General features: G+C 40.9%; 1 protein-coding gene across 4 annotated transcripts in view; it reads right to left on the bottom strand.

The window, feature by feature from the left end:
• The window catches only part of TMPO (thymopoietin), a 33081-nt gene extending 14368 nt beyond the window's left edge, over positions 1-18713 (bottom strand). For 3 of the 4 annotated variants that reach the window (XM_002752893.7, XM_035257358.3, XM_003733825.6), the window contains exons 1-3: positions 18171-18713; positions 8907-9033; positions 4956-5114 (exon numbers count right to left, since the gene is read on the bottom strand). In XM_002752893.7, coding sequence (XP_002752939.2) covers positions 4956-5114; positions 8907-9033; positions 18171-18449 — 565 coding nt within the window. In that variant the 5' untranslated portion in view covers positions 18450-18713. Of the gene's footprint in view, positions 1-957; positions 3678-4955; positions 5115-8906; positions 9034-18170 lie in introns of those variants that run through there. The other variant, XM_009004410.5, reaches the window with a different exon arrangement.
• Between the last annotated feature and the right edge of the window lie 1792 nt (positions 18714-20505).

The following is a 20505-nucleotide window of genomic DNA, read 5'->3' as shown; positions in this document are numbered from 1 at the left end:
CAATATGTCTTGAAAACTTTTCCATGATTTATCCCATTTTTTGCTTATCTCCCTCTTTCATCTGACCATTTCTTCCTATTTCTCCTTTCCTTTATCTGGGACTAATAGTTTTGAACATGAAGTGAATTCAAAATGCTCCCACAAAATCTTTTCACTAAAAACAATTTAGATGTGGAAACAGGCCATTTAAAACACAGAGTTGTTACCATTGTTTTGTTCATACAGTATACTACTATTGTACAGCAAAGGTTGGCTTACTAAATTATAATTTGGAACATGGAAGGGAAATTTTAAAAATGAAACAGAAAAAAACCTCATATAGCACCAAGCTTTTCTAATAAATAACTGCCGTAACATTAGTAAGTACAGTATAAAAGGTTTTTAGATCTAGTTACAAAAAACCTAGACACAACTGAGGTAAAGGAATCTTGTTCACAGAAAAGTATAAACAATCATAAATCACTTCTCATCCCATTCCATAGAACAAAAATAACATTTCTTAGAAGAAAATATAGTTTGACTTGTCACCATGATAGTTACTAGCCTAACAATCCAGGAATATGATCTATCAAATCTTTTTGTTTGGTACAACCCCCAGCAATATAAAGTCCATTTTATGCTTTGTTAACTCAGAATCTAAGAATTAGAAACCACAAAGTAAAAAGACCCATTAGTAGTGGAATAGAAACGGATTAAACAAATACGTTTAATCAAGTTACAGATTAAATTCCTCTTATAAATTTAGATTCCAACAGTCAATAAAAACATGGTTTTTCTTCCTCAAACGGAAGAAAAACCATATAATAATCAGAATATTTTCAATTATACTACCGAAATGTCAAAGTCAGTTTTAATGATGAAATGGAAAAGGGGTGTTCATATGCAAATGTTCAACTTGATGCAACTCCAAGAATAAAGCACACATAACAACATGTTTCTGGAGACCACACAACACTGTTCAAATTTAACAACTTTATTGAATTTGCAGAAGCATTCTACAGTATTACATTAAAAAAAATCACATAGCACTCAGTAGGTACATGTATACATGTACATTTCAGAAGACAACAAATAAAATTACTCTCACAAAGCTGCAAAGATAGACACGTATAATCTAAGAATGTGGTAATGGCCAGAGGGAGTACCCAAGAGACCGTATTTTGTTACACTTAGGGCTACCATTTTCCACAATACTTCTATAGTTAGACTATTATCTTACAATCAGAGAAATGAAAAGATAATACACTGCTTTATACAGATACACAGATACTGGAATATAGTATAATTTCTTATGGCTTAAAAATATTAAATTTGCTTTTAGATTCTGTATTGTTAAACTTAACTTTCCACAAAATACAATATATCGTGAAAGCAAAGTATTATTAGTATTTTTTTTTAAAGCCCCATTATCTGACAAAATAGATGGTGAACATGCACTATCCCAGGATATCTACTATTATCCAAAGAAGTGTTTCTCAAAGTGTGGTCCATGAATTGGTTGCTACCAGTCAATGAAAAGATAACTGACCTAAAAAGTATCTCTAGATTTAAATTCTTCTGCATGCTTATCTTGCCTGTGGATTAGTAACAGTTGTGGACTGGCATTTTGAGTTGCATTGATCTAGACTACTATGAATGATGTTGCACACATGAGTAAATAAACAAAATATGAGCAAAAATATAGGTAAGTTTTAGAAAGTGAAAAGATACTGAGATAAAAGTATCAAAAACAAAATCACTGTTCTGAATGTGTAAATGTTTAATTCTGTCCTAGGTATAAAGCAGAATACATATTATGCTATTAAACAGTAAAGACTCCTTATAGCCTAATTAGAATTCTCTTTTTTTGGCGAATTATAAAAGTGTAAGTAAAACAGGAAATAGAAAACCACTTAGAGACTAATATGTGATCTAGAAAGCTTTAAATCGTTTGTACCAGCCTTCCTATCTATCCAAATCTGTAAAAAAGAAAAGTAGTTCTATACAGGAAATTACTTTTATATTGTAATTTAATGGGTAGAAGCTTAACATTTTGCAATTAGCCTGGTCTGGAAACTAAAATAACCTTAACAGAAAAGAAAATGTTGGCATAAAGTACCCGAAATTCATAGAAAAGCTTCTGGGTTCCCCATATCAAAGATCAGATGTCTTTTTGTCTTAATTTTATTAGTGCTTATTTCCACGTTTTTTAATTACTTTGTATACTTCTCCCCCGAATAATGTTCCACCTTTAAAGGGAGTAGCAGCCAGCTTATTCTTAGAAGCTAAATTAATTTTGCAATCCTTAAGCCAGAGGTATCGACGACCTACAGTGGAATTTCCCATGGTATGGGCAGCCATCTTCACCTCATCAAATGCAGCTTCGCAAATATATGAGGCTGCATCATATGTTTTGCTCAGAATCCCAAGGGCTTGGTGTGTATCTGAGCTAAGAATCTGTGCAGCTTGACTAATGTCTGCCTGCACAGCCTTAGCTACAAAGGCCGTGTGGGTAGCAATCTGCAATGCTGATGCTGCAGCTTCATATGCTCTACAGAGTGCTAAGTCGAGCTGTTTGTCACAAGACTCAGTGGAGGCTGCTTGAATACCTGCTGGTGGAGTGGCTTCAGAAATAAACTCTAGGATTTCATCATCTACTTTTGGAACTGATAATATCCGTGTTGCCTCCCTAGATGAAACTGGATATTTGCATGCCAGTGAAGGCAGCTGCCTATCAACTTGCTGCCATTCTTCTTCGATTACTTTTAAAATAGATTCATGGAAGGGAAAAGAGAGTTCTGAGGCATCTATTTTATCATGCTGTGATTGCTTACACATGTCTAGACCTAAGGTAGTGAGTGAATGAGAGATAACAGTTTTGGCAGAAGAAGACATCAGTTCAGATCCAGGTATATTCTGAAATCCCACAAAGGAACCTGAATCCCTTTCATCTACTGACTTCTCACTCAGTCTAGGGACTTTTCGTGGAGGAGACTGGAATTCAGTTTCTTGAAACTTAGACTGATCAATTATCTTCTGTATGTTTTCTACATCCAGTTGGGGTATAGATTTAGAAGTCCCAGGCAAACTACCTACCCCACCCTGGACCAACAGAGAATTGACATAATCTCTGATTGCCTGAGCAAGTGGTGGAGAAATTAGTTGTGAGCTCTCAGACTCTTCTAGTGCTTTCCTTTTACTGGAGAGAATCAACTGATCTGAAATATGGGACCTCTCAGAACATAATGGTTGAATTCCACTTTTCTGTCTACCGCAAATATTTTCTACTATGTCTTTATAGTAAGCAGTGGTCGTTTCTTTAATCAGTGAAGGAGAAGCTGCAGCAGAGACCAACATGGCAGTGTGTTCAGGCTGAGAAGATGATGAAGAACTTTGCTCTAAACACCTATCATGGCTAGACTTGGATGAAATGATCAAATTCCCTTCAGAGGCTAACTTCTGCAACTGTCCCCTGCCAGGCAAGTTTGTGGCAACAAGAGGCTCCCTAGGTAGGTCTCGCTTAGAAGTATGTACTTTCTTAGCTGCCTGTAGTTCAGTACTGCCCAAAGGAGGACGGGTGGAGATTTCAGGAAAAGAAATACCCTGAAAAAATCCACCACCAGAGGGAGTAGTTCCAAGTTCAGAAAAAGGAACAAAATCCCTAGTGGACTTCACTTTCTTGTGTTCTTTCTTCTTTCCTGTAGAGGCAAAAGAGGCAGGAAGTTTAAGCATTACCTGTGTTTGAGCTCATTTTATTTTTTGCCTCTTTGCTAAAAATAGTGCTGTCAAAGGAAAAGACTATAATTTCATATTCTGAATAACTAATCTGGCAGATTTGCCCTGATAGACAATGCTTATGGAGATATAAACAATTTGGGTCAAATAATCACAAGACATGAATTAAAAGTTTACAAAAATCAAGTTGTACTTATAATTTTTTTTTTGAGACAGTTTTACTCTTGTTGCCCAGGCTGGACTGCAGTGGTGCAATGTTGGCTCACTGCAACTTCCAACTCCTGGATTCAAGCTATTCTCCTGCCTCAGCCTCCCAAGTAGCTGGGATTACAGGCATGCGCCCAGATGCCTGGCTAATTTTTGTATTTTTAGAGGAGACGGTGTTTCACCATGTTGGCCAGGTTGGTCTCAAACTCCTGAACTCAGTTAATCCACTGGTCTCTGCCTCCCAAAGTGCTGGGATTACAGGAATGAGCCACCACACCCGGCCCTAAAGGACACTTCTTTAATGTACTAAAAAAATATTTAAACAGAATGATCAAATTTTAAGCTACCATAGTCTACTAAGAATATGGTCAAAATATTTGCTTTAAAGTTGCCTTGAGGTCAGACTAACAAAAACACTACATAATTTCAATGCCTATCAATAGAGACCATAGAAAATATGCCATATTTAAATGCTACCACTATGTATTAATTATGAGGAACAAACAAATAGAGATGTAATTAATAGGATTTTAAAAATACCGAGTAAGGGAAAGCAAGTGATAAGATTTAGCATATTGTTTATATCAATTTTTATTCTTAAAGTACTAAATAATAGCATGTATTAGATAAATGTGTACGTAAAAAATAAACTGGAAAGATAGGCATCTAATTGATAACAGTAGTTACACTTCTGTGGAGGCAACTGGTACAGGTAAGTACAAGAAACTTTGCCTTTACTTGTAATACTTTATTCTCTCAGAAAAATGGGGAAAAAAAAGAAAAATGAGATTTGAAGCAAAAAAGATAAGCTAACTGGCAATTTGAGGTGATGGAAAATTAGAAATTTGTACTATGTTGTTTCTTAGATTTCTCAATAAAAAGTATTTAAATCAAATTACTAACAAAATTATCCTAATGACATTAATAAAAATTGTATATCTTGTCAATATTGTTTTAAATTTTACCTTCTTCATGGTCACTGCATTTTGTGTGAAAAAATTACATACATTTGATCAAATCATTTAAAATTTTACCTTCTTCATTGTCACTATATCTGTCAGAATCATTACTTCCATTCTGCCTTGTACTTTCTGCTGAAGAAGAAACTGTTGGCAGAGGAGTAGAAGATCTTGATTCTGTTCCTTGTTCCCTCAGTTTCAAAAGCTTCTTCTCATATAGCTTCCTGGTTGTTCCTGAGTTAAAGCAGAACTTGCTTTAGTACTTGTATTGTCTCATTTAGGGTGCAGCTCGGACAATATCTTCAGCAACATTTTAAGTTTATTTTCACCTTTTCCTTTTCTAAACTCAAATTCTTAAAAACACTATATAATGTGGCCAGACACAGTGACTCATGACTGTAATCCTGGCACTCTGGAGGCTGACGCAGGTGTGTATCACTTGAGGTCAGGAGTTTGAGACCAGCCTGTCCAACATGGTGAAACTGCATCTCTACTAAAAATGCAAAAATTAGCCAGGTGGCGTGGCACACATCTGTAATCCCAGCTACTTGGGAGGCTGAGACAGGAGAATTACTTGAACCTAGAGGTAGAAGGAGCAGTGAGCCAAGATCGCACCACTGAACTCCAGCCCAGACGAGGGAGTGAGACACTGTCTCAAAAGGAAAAAAAAAAAGGCTGAAAAGGCTGGGCCCCGTGGATTACCTGAGGCCAGAAGTTCGAGACTAGCCTGACCAAAGCGGTGAAACCCCGTCTCTACTAATAATACAGAAAATTAGCCAAGCCTGGTGGTGGGCACCTGTAATCCCAGCTACTCAGCAGGCTGAGGCAGGAGAACTGCTCCAGGAGGCAGAGGTTGCAGTGAGCGGAGACTGCAGCACTGCATTACAGCCTGGGCAACAAGAGTGAAACTCCATCTCCAAAAAAAAAAAAAGAATAAATAAACACGTACCCACAACTATATAATGAACTCTTTTCTACAACAGGTGTTTTTCTGAGAAACGACATTTCTTTTAATAGCATGCAATACATAGTAGATGAACACAGGCCTTACTGTAGATGACCTACTAAAGAGCCATATATAGCTATTTTTGACTAAAGTCTTAAACTTGTGTATTTTCTCCATTACTGTGTAATAGTACTCACCAACGTAGCAAGATAACATATAAGGAGATTGTACATCTATGAAGAATAACTATGATTAAACTTCCATAACTCTAAGATATCAATATGCCTGTAATTAGCCATTCAGTTATAGGGAAAAGTTCTATAAATCACATTTAAATATACAACTTTGCAGTTAAAATGACCTTTCATGGAAAACACATATCAGAAAGCAAAATTGATCATAAATTCCAACAGCAATGACAGTTTAAAACCAAAATAGATTTTATTTTGTTTTACACTAGCTGTGAGTCTTTCTTTAACTTCTGAAGGATGAGCAAAATAACAATGAGTATTGTTTTTAGAAGTAATATGTGTCCAGAAATGTAATATAAGTAGCCTTAAGATGAACAGGTGATACACCAACATGTAATTTAATGTATGCTGATATTATAAACACACATTTTTCAGTCTCCCTTCTGAAATTTTTTTTTTCTGACAGGGTCTAGCTGTTTCCCAAGCTGCAGTGCAGTGATGCAATCATAGCTAATTACAACCTTGAACTTGTGGGCTTAAGCAATCCTCCCACCTCTGCCTCCTGAGTAGCTGGGACTACAAGTATGCACCACCATGCCTGGCTAATTTTTTTTTTTTTGATAGAGACGAGGATTCACTATGTTGCCCAGGCTGCTCTTCAACTCCTGAGCTCAAGCAATTCCACTGCCTTGGCCTCTCAAGGAGCTGGGACTATAGGCATGACCTACCATGCCCAGGCCCTTTTAGAATTTTAAATTAAAAAATGTTAAGAGTTTGATGGATATCCATTGATAACTAACTGTACACAAATAGGCTTACTATTATGTGGAAGCAGTGTATACATTAAAACAAAATATTCTAAATCTTTATTTGCAACTACACCTATAGCAAAACCTACCAAATCTCTAGTGTTCACAATTTTATGTAACTTTAAGACTATCAAGAGCAGATGCAGTAGCTCATGCCAAAAACACCTAGGATTTAGGAAGGCCTAGGTGGGAGGACTGCTTGAGCCTAGGAGTTCAAGACCAGCCTGGGCAATATGGTGACAAAAAATACATTCCTACAAAAAATACAAAAATTATTTACGTGTAGTGGCACATGCCTGTGTTCCCAACTACTTGGGAGGCTGAGGTGGGATTACTTGAGCCCAGCAGGTTGAGGCTGCATCAAGTTGTGACTATGCCACTGCAGTCTAGAGTGAGCAACAGAGCAAGACCTTGTTTCCAAAAAAGAAAAGAAAAAATATCAAAACAGACCAGACATGGTGGCATATGCCTGTAATTCCAACACTTTGGGAGGCTGAGGCGGGCGGATCATGAGGTCAGGAGTTCAAGACCAGCCCGGCCAGCATGGTGAAACCACGTCTCTACTAAAAATACAAAAAATTAGCTGGGCATGGCGGCACATGCCTGTGATCTCAGCTACTTGGGAGGCTGAGGCAGGAGACTTGCTTGAACCCAGGAGGCAGAGGTTGCAGTGAACTGAGATCGTGTCATTGCACTCCAGCCTGGGTGAGAAGAGCAAACTGTCTCAGAGAGGAAAAAAAAAAAGATACTAAGGCTAGGAATTTAATAACGGCATTAACAAGTCAGTCATCTTTTTTTTTTTTTTTTGAGAAAGTGGGTCTTGCTTCACTTCTGTGGCTGGAGTACAATAGCCATCATGGCTCACTGCAACCTTGACAACCCCCCACCCCTGGCCCCGGGGTGGGGGGCTCAAGCAATCCTCCTGCCTCAGCCTCCTGAGTAGCTGGGACAACAGAATTGTGGCACCACACACTGCTAATTTAAAAATTTTCTGTAGAGATGAGGTCTTCCTATGTTGCTCATGCTGGTCTTGAAACCCTGGGCACAAGCAATCCTCCCATCTCGGCCTCCCAAAGTGTTGGGATTACAGGTGTGATCTACTGCGCCGAGCCACTAACTCATTTATTCGCACAAAGTTGGCCAGCTATGTTACCTCAGATTTTCCTCAACTGTCATATAAGACCCATGTCTCAGCAGAAGTATGATATCAGCATCATATAAAACAATCTCAACAGCTGGGCACAGTGGCTCACACCTGTAATTCCAGCACTTTGGGAGGCTGAGATGGGTGGATCACCTGAGGTCGGGAGTTCAAGACAAGCCTGCCCAACATGGAGAAACCTCGTCTCTACTAAAAATACAAAATTAGGTGGGTGTGATGGTGCATGCCTAAAATCCCAGCGACTTGAGAGGCTGAGGCAGAAGAACTGCTAGAACCCAGGAGGTTGCCATAAGCCGAGATCATGCCACTGCACTCCAGTCTGGGCAACTGAAGTGAAACTCTGTTTCAAACAAAAAACAACAAAATCTTAACAACAGAAGTAATTCTGGAGATTATCCAACTCAATCCTCTCATTTTATTTCACTCATTTAAAGAAACACAGGTGGCCAGGTGTGGTGGCTCATGCCTGTAATCCCAGCACTTTGGGAGGCCTTGGCCAGTGGATCACCTGAGGTCAAGAGTTTGAGACCAGCGTGACCAATATGGTGAAACTGTCTCTACTAAAAATACAAAAGCAATTAGCCAGACGTGGTGGCATGCGCATTTAGTCCCAGCTACTTGGGAGGCAGAGACAGGAGAATCGCTTGAACCTAGGAGGCGGAGGCTGCAGTGAGCAGAGATCACGCCACTGCACTCCAGCCTGGGAGACAAAGCAAGACTATGTCAAAAACAGAAAAAAAAAAAAAAAAAAATATATATATATATAAAAATATAGATAGATAGATAGGTTCTGCTAATACAAATGATTAATGACAAACCAGTCCTTAGAACCTAAAGAAACTGCTAAGTGAAAGGAGAAAATAATTTGGGGTCTCACTTCAGAGAAAAGACACTGTATTTGAAATTTTATCAACTTACCCACAATAGGACCAGGATTCACTCCGTATTTCACAAGCTGATCCAAAAGGTCTTCATTAGTTAGCTCTGTTACATCTAGATCATCTTTATCATCCTGTCTGGGTTTATCAGTTTTCTTTGTGGCTTTCTGTAAACAAAGTTCAGTAATCATTTCCACATGAATTAAAAATCGTCCACGTATTAGATAACAACACTGGATAACAAACATACAATTCACCACCAAGTTGGTTTATAGTAATATTAGGCCTTGGCAATTTAATTAAATTAAGAGCAATTCATTATTGGAAAATATTTTCTAAGTTGAACTGTAATCATACAAACCTAATAGACAAGCAAGTAACTTAAATTTTAAAGACATTATTGTTAAAAGTAGTCCATTTGGATTACTTATCTAAAAGAGGTAGTAATGACATCAAAAATCTAAAAGAGCAAATAAAAGTAAAACTAACTGACTTTAGATAACATTTTCTTTTCAATAACTATTTTTTCCTTGTTTCCTTTTTTTTTTTGGAGATAGTCTCCCTCTGTCGCCCAGGCTGGAGTGCAGTGGCACCATCTCAGCTCACTGCAACCCTCACCTCTCACCTCTGTCTCCCAAATAGCTGAGACCACAGGTGCACACCACCAACCCTGGCTGCTGCTTTTTTTTTTTTTTTGTAGAGATGAGTATTCTGCCATGTTGCCTAGGCTGGTCTTGAACTCCTAGACTCAAGTGATCACCCCACCTAGGCCTTCCAAAGTGCTAGGATTACAGGTGTAAGCCATCGCACACAGCTTAAGTAACCAAAAATTATATTTCATTTCTTAAAGCATATAACTCTGATGGCAAGGGATAACAACTAGCTACTAAAATGTTACAAGGAGTTTCACTACATTTGTGAATTCAACCAATCACAGATCAAAAATACTCGGGGGTGGGCGTGGGGGGATGACAATACAACAATAAAAATACAAATAAAAAATACAGTATAACAACTATTTACATAGCACTTACATTGTATTTGGCATTATAAGTAATCTACAGATGATCTGAAGTATATGGGAGGATGTGTGTCATCCCCACTTTATATTAAGGGACTTACTGAAGCATCCCCAGAGTTTGATAACCATGGCCGGGTCCTGTAACCAATCTCCACCCCCAGGATAGGAGAGAGGACTGTAAACATAGTTATTTTAGTAGCTAGTTTATGACCAGGAAGAAATCTGACAGACTTCATGGTTACATTATCATCTGTGACAGTTTAGTCACCAGACTCACTTCTGTACCATCAGTTTACTAAAAATAATCAAAATAACATGAAACAAACTTTGAGAGAAATTTTTAAAGTTTTAAAATTAATTTATACAACGGCAGTATTTACTGGGAAAACTAAATTTCCAAGGTTGAACAAGTAAAAAGGAAGCAAAAGTATGGATACCTTTTAAGGCTGTGGCAAACAACCTGACAAATGGGTCAGTGCCCTCAGCAAAAACAGAGTACTGAACAAAAAATGGCTGTTAAAAGAATTACAACATCAAAGAGAATTGTATGAAAAAGGCTAAAATTCTCAAGTTGTATGGAATGCTCACTTTCCAGTAATATTAGTGGGGGGAAAATCAGGCATTATTTGGCTATGTACTATAATCCCTGTTTTTAACAAATAAAAATACTCTGATCTAAAACTGTCAGCCTCAAATCTTTTTTTTTTTTTTTTGAGACTATGTCTCATTCTTGTCCAGGCTGGAGTGCCGTGGCACAAATCTTGGCTCACTGAAACCTCTCCATCCCGGGTTCAGGCAATTCCCCTGCCTCAGCCTCCAGAGTAGCTGGGATTACAAGTGTGCACCACACGCCCAGCTAATTTTTGTATTTTTAGTAGTGATGGGGTTTCAGCATGTTGGCCAGGATGGTCTCTAACTCTGGACCTCAAATTATATGCCTGCCTCAGCCTCTCAAATGACTAGGATTACAGGCGTGAGCCACCGCACCCGGCCTGAAATACTTCAAATAAAGCAAGCTATGAGAAATTCTTTTTTTAAAAGCTGTTAATTGCTAATCATTCTATAATCAGAAGCCAAAAAACCCTCACCAAAAAGATAGTTGCTCATAAGAATAATTATGTTAACTCAAGAAAAATCTTTAATAAAAAGATGGCTATGGAGAGTTACAGTGAGGGTACTTTCAGCAGGCTTTTAATTCACCTAACATTGCACTAACCTAGAACTGCCAGGCTCAAATCTGGAAGCAACCCACACCATAATATCCAAATAGTTGCCTATAATCTAAAAGTTCTAAGACTTACTTCTTTCAAGAAAAGATTTAATCAAACAAACTCAATCCTTTGTTACTGACTTAGTCGAACTTTCCAAAAAGTACAGTCCGGTAGTATAGAGAAACTAAATAATGCTTAAAATAAAAGTAAAATATGAAAAAACAATCAATCAAGTTCAAATTATTTGTACATAATCCACGCTACCACAGAATGTTCAAATTTACTATCAACAAAACATCCAGGAAATTCCAACTTTTCATACGTGCCCGAGAGATTTCCAAGAAATCTCTCGGAGATGGGCGAGGTGGCTCATGCCTATAATCTCAGCACTTTGGGAGGCCAAGGCAGGCGGATCACTTGTGGTCAGGAGTTTGAGACCAGGTTGGCCAACATGGTGAAACCCTGTCTCTATTAAAAATACAAAAATTACCTAGGTGTGGTGATGCATACCTATAATCCCAGCTACTTAGGAGGTTGAGACAGGAGAATCACTGGAACCCAGGAGGTAGAAGTTGCAGTGAGCCAAGGCGATAGAGCGAGACTCCATCTCAAAAAATATCTTATGTCTTTTTTAAAAAATTTTTTTATAAAGGCAGAGTCTTGCTTTGTCACGCAGGCTGGATGGAGTGCAGTGGTGCCATCTTGACTCATCGTAACCTTCTGCCTCCCGCGTTCAAGCATTTCTCCTGCCTCAGCCTCCCAAGTAGCTGGGATTACAGGTGCACACCACCATGCCTGGTAAAGTTTTGTATTTTTAGTAGAGACAGGGTTTCATCATGTTGGCCAGGCTGGTCTCGAATTCCTGACCTCAGGTGATCCACCTGCCTCGGCAAATGGGTTTCATCATGTTGGCCAGGCTGGTCTCGAATTCCTGACCTCAGGTGATCCACCTGCCAGCCCAAAGTGCTGGGATTACAGGTGTGAGCCTCTGTGCCTGGCCAAATATGTGATTTTTAATCTGTCAGGAAAAAATTCCAGAAAAGTAATGTCATTTTATAAATCTCTAATTTAATAAGGATAAAAACACCTGTAATCCCAGCACTCTGGGAGGCTGAGGTGAGCAGATCATGAGGTCAGGAGTTCGAGACCAGCCTTGCCAATATGGTAAAATCCCCTCTCTACCAAAAAAAAAAAAAAACAAAAATTAGCTGGACATAGTGGCATGAGCCTGTAGTCCCAAGTACTCAGGAGGCTGAGGCAGAAGAATTGCTTGAACCCGGGAAGCAGAGGTTGCAGTGAGCTGAGATCATGCTACTGCACTCCAGCCTGGGTGACAGAGACTCCATCTCAACAAACAAACACCACACACATACCCATACACCCCAAGAGTTCTTTGATACCACCCATGAGCTACTCTAACTCCTTTAATCTCTACCTCTAGTATCAAAGATGCTGGACTGTAACAGTATTGTAACAGATTCTATTGAGCACTTATTATATACTAAGTTGTGTTCCAGGTATATTAACTTACAGAATCCTAAAATACTCTATGGAATAAGATACTAATATCCCCACCTGACAATTTAGAAAACTGAGGTTCAAGCATGCGCTTCACTAACTCAGGATATCTGCATGCTATAATATACACATTACTTTCATATATCCATGTTATTGGCTTCCCAAAATTATATTTTAGTAACTTTGCACTGTATTGACCTGACATTAAAGACAAAAATTCAGAAATCATTTGTTGTAATAGGTATTAATTACTGAGCACTAGACACTTCACATATGCAACTGCATGTAATCCTCAATCTGACTAAGTAGGTATTGCTATTAGATTATTTCTCCATTACAGGTGAAAATGGAAGATCTTAGATTAAGACACTGTTCAGGGTCATATGAATAAATGGCAGATCTGGAATTTGAATGTATTAACTCTATGATTCACAAGTCTGCACACTTAACATTTTATTGTAACAGTCATGGTCAATTTGTGATTTAATTAACATTTCTTATTGGCAGCCTACTTTTTATTGTTCTTTTCCAAGTCTTCAAATATTTCCTACTGAGAATTCATAATGTGGCCAGGAGCAGTAGCTCACACCTACAATCCCAACGCTTTGGGAGGCCCAAGTGGGTGGATCCCTTGAAGCCAGGAGTTCAAGATGAGCCTGGTCTTGAATTATAAATAAAATTCTAAAAATATTTGGGAGGCCGAGGCAGGCAGATCACCTTAGGTCAGGAGTTTAAGGCCAGCCTGACCAACATGAAGAAACCTCGTCTCTAATAAAAATACAAAAAAAAAAAAAAAAAAAAAATTAGCCGGCTGTGATGGTGTGGACCTGTAATCCCAGCTATAAATCCAAAAATTGGCCAGGCATGGTGGCACTCACCTGTAATCCCAGCTACTCAGGAGACTGAGGCAGGAAAATCGCTTGAACCTGGAAGGTGGAAGGTTGCAGTGAGCCGGTATCATACCACCACTGAACTCCAGCCTGGGTGACAGAGCTCAACTCCATCTCAAAAAAAAAAAAAAACACCCAAAACCCGGGCCGGGCGTGGTGGCTCATGTCTGTAATCCCAGCACTTTGGGAGGCCGAGACCATCCTGGTCAACATGGTGAAACCCCCGTCTCTACTAAAAATACAAAAAATTAGCCGGGCATGGTGGTGCGTGCCTGTAGTCCCAGCTACTCGGGAGGCTGAGGCAGGAGAACTGCCTGAACCCAGGAGGCAGAGGTTGCAGTGAGCCAAGATCGCGCCATTGCACTCCAGCCTGGGTAACAAGAGTGAAACTCCATCTCAAAAAAAAAAACAAAAAAACACCAAAAACAAAAAAAAAAAAACCCCACCCAAACACACACTCATAATTCACCAGAACAGATCATTCAAGAATATTATGCTCCACCAGATTCAAACAGCTGTGCCTTCATGCTCTGCCCCTTAGAACAAAAAAGCAAACTGCCAACTCTGTAAATGTGTATTTTTGTGTCCACAAATCTAACACCTAAAAATACTGGTACCTAGATGCATAAAATAAAAAGCTTAGAAATAAGAAAACGAAATCAAAGCAAAACTTTTAACGTGCAAAGTTTTCTCATGTTATACTGAGTGAACTCAAGAGTCTATGATAGAGGCTGAAATGAAACAATTTCTTTTGTAATTAAAAATATTCCTCATAAACCCATGATTAAATAGAAGGTGTATGTTATGCAAATATTTAATCTTGGCCAAATCCACACTGATGTTTGATTTGTCTTAAAATGTTAAAAATCTGCCTTATCTGCAACTCTCAAACATAATTTGGCTTTCTCCTATATTATAAACATCTTTTTTTCTATTTTGCCATCCCATTATGCAGATTATAAAGATTCTTTAAGAAATATGACTTGGTATTATTTTTATATGGGGCTAAAATGACCAAAACATAAAACATAGTATATATAAGAGGAATCTGACATGAAGAATATATATATATATATATATATATTTTTTTTTTTTTTTTTGAGATGGAGTCTTGCTAAGCTGCCCAGGCTGGAGTGCAGTGGGGTAGTCTTCGCTCACTGCAACCACCATCTCCAGGGTTCGAGCGATTCCCCCATCTCAGTCTCCCAAGTAGCTGGGATTACAGGCACCTGCCATTGTGCCCAGGCTGGTCTTGAACCCCTGACCTCAGGTGATCTGTCCACCTTAGCCTCCCAAAGTACTAGGATTAGCCACCACACCCAGGTGAAGAATAATTTTATACATAAATTATCACAAATGTCCTAAGATTCTTTGTAAATTCAAAATTATTTTTTCCTATGCCTGATAAAAACATTGACCAGATTCGTAATTATAACTCACTTATACTTAATGTACTTTAAAACAGAAAATGATGCTACTGACTACAAATATTTTTTCTTTTGTTGGCTCTAATATTAAGCCCAGTCAAGGGTAGACATCTGAGTTTTTTTTTTTTGAGACGGAGTTTCACTCTTGTTGCTTAGGTGTGCAATGGCACAATCTCAGCTCACCGCAACCTCTGCCTCCAGGGTTCAAGTGATTCATCTGCCTCAGGCCTCCCAAGTAGCTGGGATTACAAGCACTTGGCCACCATGCCCAGCTAAATTTTTGTATTTTTAGTAGAGACGAGGTTTCATTATGTTGGCCAGGTTGGTCTTGAACTCCCGACCTCAAGTGATCCACCGGCCTAGGCCTCACAAAGTGTAGGGATTATAGGATTGAGGCACCTTGACCAGCCACCTCTGAGTTTTAAATACTTCAGGGAGCCGGGTGAGGTAGCTCACGCCTATAATCCCAGCACTGTGGGAGGCTGAGGCAGGCAGATCACCTGAGGTTAGGAGTTTGAGACGAGCCTGACCAACATGGTAAAAACCCAGCTCTACTAAAAACACAAAAATTAGCTGGGCGTGATGGCTCACGCCTGTAATCCCAGCTACTTGGGAGGCCGAGACAGGAGAATCATTTGAACCCAGGAGGCAGAGGTTGCAGTGAGCCAAGATCACGCCACTGCACTCCAACTGGAGGGACAGAGATCCGGTCTCAACACAAAACATTCTTTGTAAATCAGTCAGAGAAAAATTAAAACTAAACAAAAAAACCCCCAAAACAACAACAAAAATTACTTCCTTTTATTCACAACTTATTTACAGGGTGCTTACCAACTTCAATTAACATATGAATTGGATATATGAGTAAATAAACACAATTCATTTTTTAAAATCCCCAAAGTTAAATCCAGTAGTCAAGAACACATGGTAGGAACTCAAAATTGCTGGATAATCTGAATTTAAAAATTTTTACATTTAGTCTTCTTACCCCCCAAAGAACACTAGATAGATCGGGAAGTAAATCTTTTACCAAGTGGCTGATAGAAAAACATGAAAACTGAGACGGTTGTTGCCTTGTAAAAGTAATCGTCCCTAAAATAAATAGGAACCAAGGCTGAGGCAGGATTGCTTGACGCCAAGAGTTGTAGACCAGCCTGGACAACACAGAAAGCCCCGTCTTAAAAAAAAAAAAAAAAAAAAAGAAAGAAAGAAAGAAAAAAAAGATCAGTAGCACATGCCCCATGGCCCTTGCTACTCAGGGAAGCTTAGGCAGGAGGATCTCCTGAGCCCAGGAATTTGGGGCTGCAGTGAGCTATCACACCCCTGCACTCCCGCCTGGGAGGCAGAGCGAGAGATCCTGCCTAAAAATAAGCAAATAACCAGCAATTCTATTATAAGCATAGAACAAAAAACTTCACGTTTTAAGACATTTGCACAGAGGACCAACACAGGGTTTTAGAGAAGAACTAGGTTTTTTCTCAACTGTGCGGATTTTTTCAACCAAATTATTACTGAAAGAGTTTTTTTTTGAGACAAGAGTCTCACTGTCGCCGAGGCTGTAGTGCAGTGGAGCGATCTCGGCTCACCACAACCTCCGCCTCCCGGGTTCAAGGATTCTCCTGCCTCACCTTCCCAAGTTACCGGGATTACAGGCACGAGTCCAAGCCTGGGTAATTTTTGTATTTGTGGTATAGATAGGGTTTCACCATGTTGGTCAGGCTCGTCTCGAACTGCTGACCTCGTAACCCACCCGCCTCGGCCTTCCACCAAAGTGCTGGGATTACAGGTGTGAGCCACGGCGCCCGGCCTTTACTGAAAGGGTTTAAATACTTTCTTTTTCAGAGCAGGGCGACATAATGGGTAAGCGGGTACGCTTTATTTCAAAAGTAAGTTTATTTATTATTAATAAAAGTAGCTTCCCATAAAACAAGATATCAGAAACAGTAAGGTGTGATTGGTCTTTTATTCGTCCAACATATATTTGGCACTACCATTTGAGACACGGTACTCAAGACGTTAAAACTTTCAACTTCTCTAAAGCCCAGGCTAAGATTTTCAATTAAATTTACATGTGTCTATTACATTTGTCTTTTATTTCCGCCTGAGTAGCCAAGAAAACACATTAGACAGGTTCTTTAAAAACCAAAGTGTTGCAAACTTTGAAGGAAGGAGTAATTTTGGTTTACACTAGTGATCAATAACAACTTCAAACACCACATTCACTGTCTTACAAGGCTTAAGTTACACCCATTACTAGGTTTAGCTTCATCCTATTACGATGTGAAGCCCTGTAACTCGGCAGGCATAAGCAAACCCACAAAAAGCATTTTAAAATCCACAGAACAAAAAGCACACTACTCTCAAACAAAACACGCTTTGCTAGAGCCGATTTGAGATTTAACTGGGATCAGACATTCCAAATTGCAATATCGATACACCAGAATGTCATGAAATAAAATTTTCCTGAATCCTAAGTCTTTCCTTTCCTCAAGCAAAATTTACCAATACGGGGGAAAACTCAATCCAAACTGTGAGTGATTTTTAATTTACTTAGATTTTTAAATATTTATGATAGGTGCTTAAAAATGTAGTTTAAAATGCTTATTTTAATTTGGCGTGAAGTTGTCCCGCCAAAAGATGGCCTGTTGCAAGGAAAGATTAAGACAAACTAGAAAACATAAACGGTTCAAAAAGCCCTCCATACGCAAAAGTATAAAAAGGCGGGAATTTTCTCATTTCAAATTTTGGTTAGAAATTAGTGTGTCATCAGTTGCCCTCCAGGGAGCGCTCTGAGACTCTGTTGCGAGTCATTTCAGTTAATAAAGCGGGAAAATGCTCGAACTTAACCTATCGCATTTTGGGGCCACCCCTCGTGAGCTTTCGAAAGGGCACGTAAGTCCTCGTCTAAACGCCCGCTGCCGGCGGCTGGTGGTCGACGGACGCGACATCGCCAGCGCGGGGACCCCACCACCCGCGTGCAAAACAACCGCCGCCAACGCAACTCCACACCTCCCAGACCACAGGTCAAAGAACGCGAATGCCGCGGCCCCAACTTCTGACTTCTCCGCTCCGGCGCCTGCAGCCAAGCGCGGAAGGGGCGGCGCGAGGGGACGCAGGGACAGCACCGCACCTGGGAGGCCCGAAGGGACGCTCGGGAGGGAGGGGCTGCGGCGGGCGGCGAGCGCGCGCGGCAACCACCAAACGCTCGCCTTTGTGGCCCCATCCCCACGTCCTTACCCTGCCAACGGCGGCCCGGCTCCGGCCCGCGGCGCCGGCCCCAGAGCCGAGGACCGGGGTGGGCTCGCGCTCCTCGTCACTGGAGAAGTCCGGGGACCCCTTGCTGTTGGCGCCGGCGGCGAGCGGCGGCCGGTTGCGCGCCGTCAGGTGCTGCAGGTAGAGCTGGACGTACACGTCTTTGCGCTGCTCCCCGGCCGGCAGCGTCACATTGTTGGCAACCAACTCACTCTTCAACTTCTCTTTCGTCAGGACCGAGGGGTCTTCCAGGAACTCCGGCATCTCGGGGATCTGCGAAGCCCCCTCCCCGCAGTCTTCGCCGCCGCCGCTCAAGCTGGCGCGCTTGCTCCTGGTCGGGGGCCGCGGTGTTGCCTCCGAGCCTCACGGCTCCTGCCCGGGAGGAACGCCGCGGAGAGGAGCAAAAACTCACGGACACAAGGCCAAGCCAGACCCGGACACAAAAGCCCCCGGAGCCGAACTAGGGACCAAGTGCGGCCAAGCTGGAAGCCCGCACCAACCCCAGCCCACACACTACAGGCAGGAGGCGAGCAGCCTGCTTCGCCCACGCCCCAAGAACGCGCGCCGCCATTGGCAGGCGACGGGAGGAAGCGCGGCGCTGATTGGCGGGAGGGCTCGCGCGGGTTCCATTAGCCGCCGCGCTGAGCGAGAGGAGGTAGAAACGCAGTTTAAAAGGCGCTGGGGCGGGAGCCGAGGCACCCGGCCCGCTTCTGTTTTCATTTTCTCCACCCTTCGCCTTAGACGCCGATAAGGGGACAGATCGTACTGCTTTTGTGCGCCGTTTCCTCTCCTTCCGCCAGCTTGAGAAGCAGCTTTCCTCTCTGGGGTCGATCGCCTACGAACGGGCCGAATTCTACGCCAGCTGTGAGGACCCTTGGCTGGGCCTTTCTTTCTGCCGGGACACTGAAGCACCGAAGAGTACCCACAGCCTTGCCTTCCCCAAACGCTAAGAAAAGAAGCGAGGCTTGTCTGTAGGCACTCATATGCCTTGATTTGATTTACTTTGGGAGGGGGAGGGCAGGGAGTTACGCACTCCTCTCTCGACTCGCGAACGCTTCTTTTGTTCCAGAAACCCAGGAGAAGCCAGACCTCTACCATCCGGCACTTTAGATTGCCCTTGAATTTGTGACGTAATTGTACTATACCATTCACTTCTTGGTCTTACAGTTGGGGCATGTCTAAATTGTTTAATTTGAACAGTGCGTTGAGACTCAAGACAAATTCACGCATGCAATTTTGTTGAAAGCCATCTCTGGCTGTGGATCCCATCACCCGTAAGAATCTTAAAACAACAAAACGAAGCAGAACCTTTGGGAACCTTCTCTGGTCAATTAAAAATAACTGAGATGGTACAAAACCCTAAAGGAAGCCTAGTGACCTATCATTAGGACTAGAACCCTAATCAAACCCATATTACTGATCTGAGTTAAAACCTGATAGAATCTAACAAATTTACTACAATTAAAATCTTTTCCTGGAAATTTGTATCACTCATGACAAATACTTGTATTTCTGATAAATATGTATGTTTAAAGAAGCTTTCGTTCTGGAAAGGAAAGCCTGGTGCGGTGGCTCACGCTTGTAATCCCAGGAGGCTGAGGCAGGCAGATCACAAGGTCAGGAGCTCGAGACCAGCCTGACCAGCATGGTGAAACCCCTTCTCTACTCAAAATACAAAAATTAGACGGGCACGGTGGCGCGTGCCTGTAATCCCAGCTACTCATGAGGCAGGAGAATCGCTTGAACCCAGGAAGCGAAGGTGTCAGCCGAGATTGAGCCACTACATTCCAGTTTGGGCAGTAGAGTGAGACTCCGTCTCAAAAACTAAAACGAAATAAAGGAAAGGAGACCTTGGGTTTAGGGTATCCTAATCATTTCCCCAGAATCTGAGCTCCAAACTATGTTTTAGAAACTGGTTAAATTTTTTTTTAATGTTTAGTTGCTTTCTACACTGTTAAGTTAGAATACATTTAAAACAAATGCCTTCACTAAAAATGTTTCCTAGGATTTAAGCTCATTTGTTCAAATTGAGGAGACATTATTTCTTTTAGTGATAATTATTTAATTCCTCTATAAAAAATCTCAGTATTCTCTGAGTATTATTAAGCAATGGTATTAAACTTAGTAATGCAAATTAAAAATCAGGTTTTTTTTCCTCATTAAACTTTTTCAATGGGTCTCAAAATTCTGTGACAAATTTTTGGTCAAGTCGTTTCCATTAAAAAGTACTGAAAAAAATTAGGGTTTTTTTTTTTGAGACGGAGTCTAGTTCTGTTGCGCAGGCTGGAGTGCAGTGGCACGATCTCAGCTTACTGCAACC

The sequence above is a fragment of the Callithrix jacchus genome, chromosome 9, assembly GCF_049354715.1.
Source record: "Callithrix jacchus isolate 240 chromosome 9, calJac240_pri, whole genome shotgun sequence".
In the NCBI taxonomy this organism is placed as follows: domain Eukaryota; kingdom Metazoa; phylum Chordata; class Mammalia; order Primates; family Cebidae; genus Callithrix; species Callithrix jacchus.
This window is presented reverse-complemented; position numbering and strand designations above follow the sequence as displayed.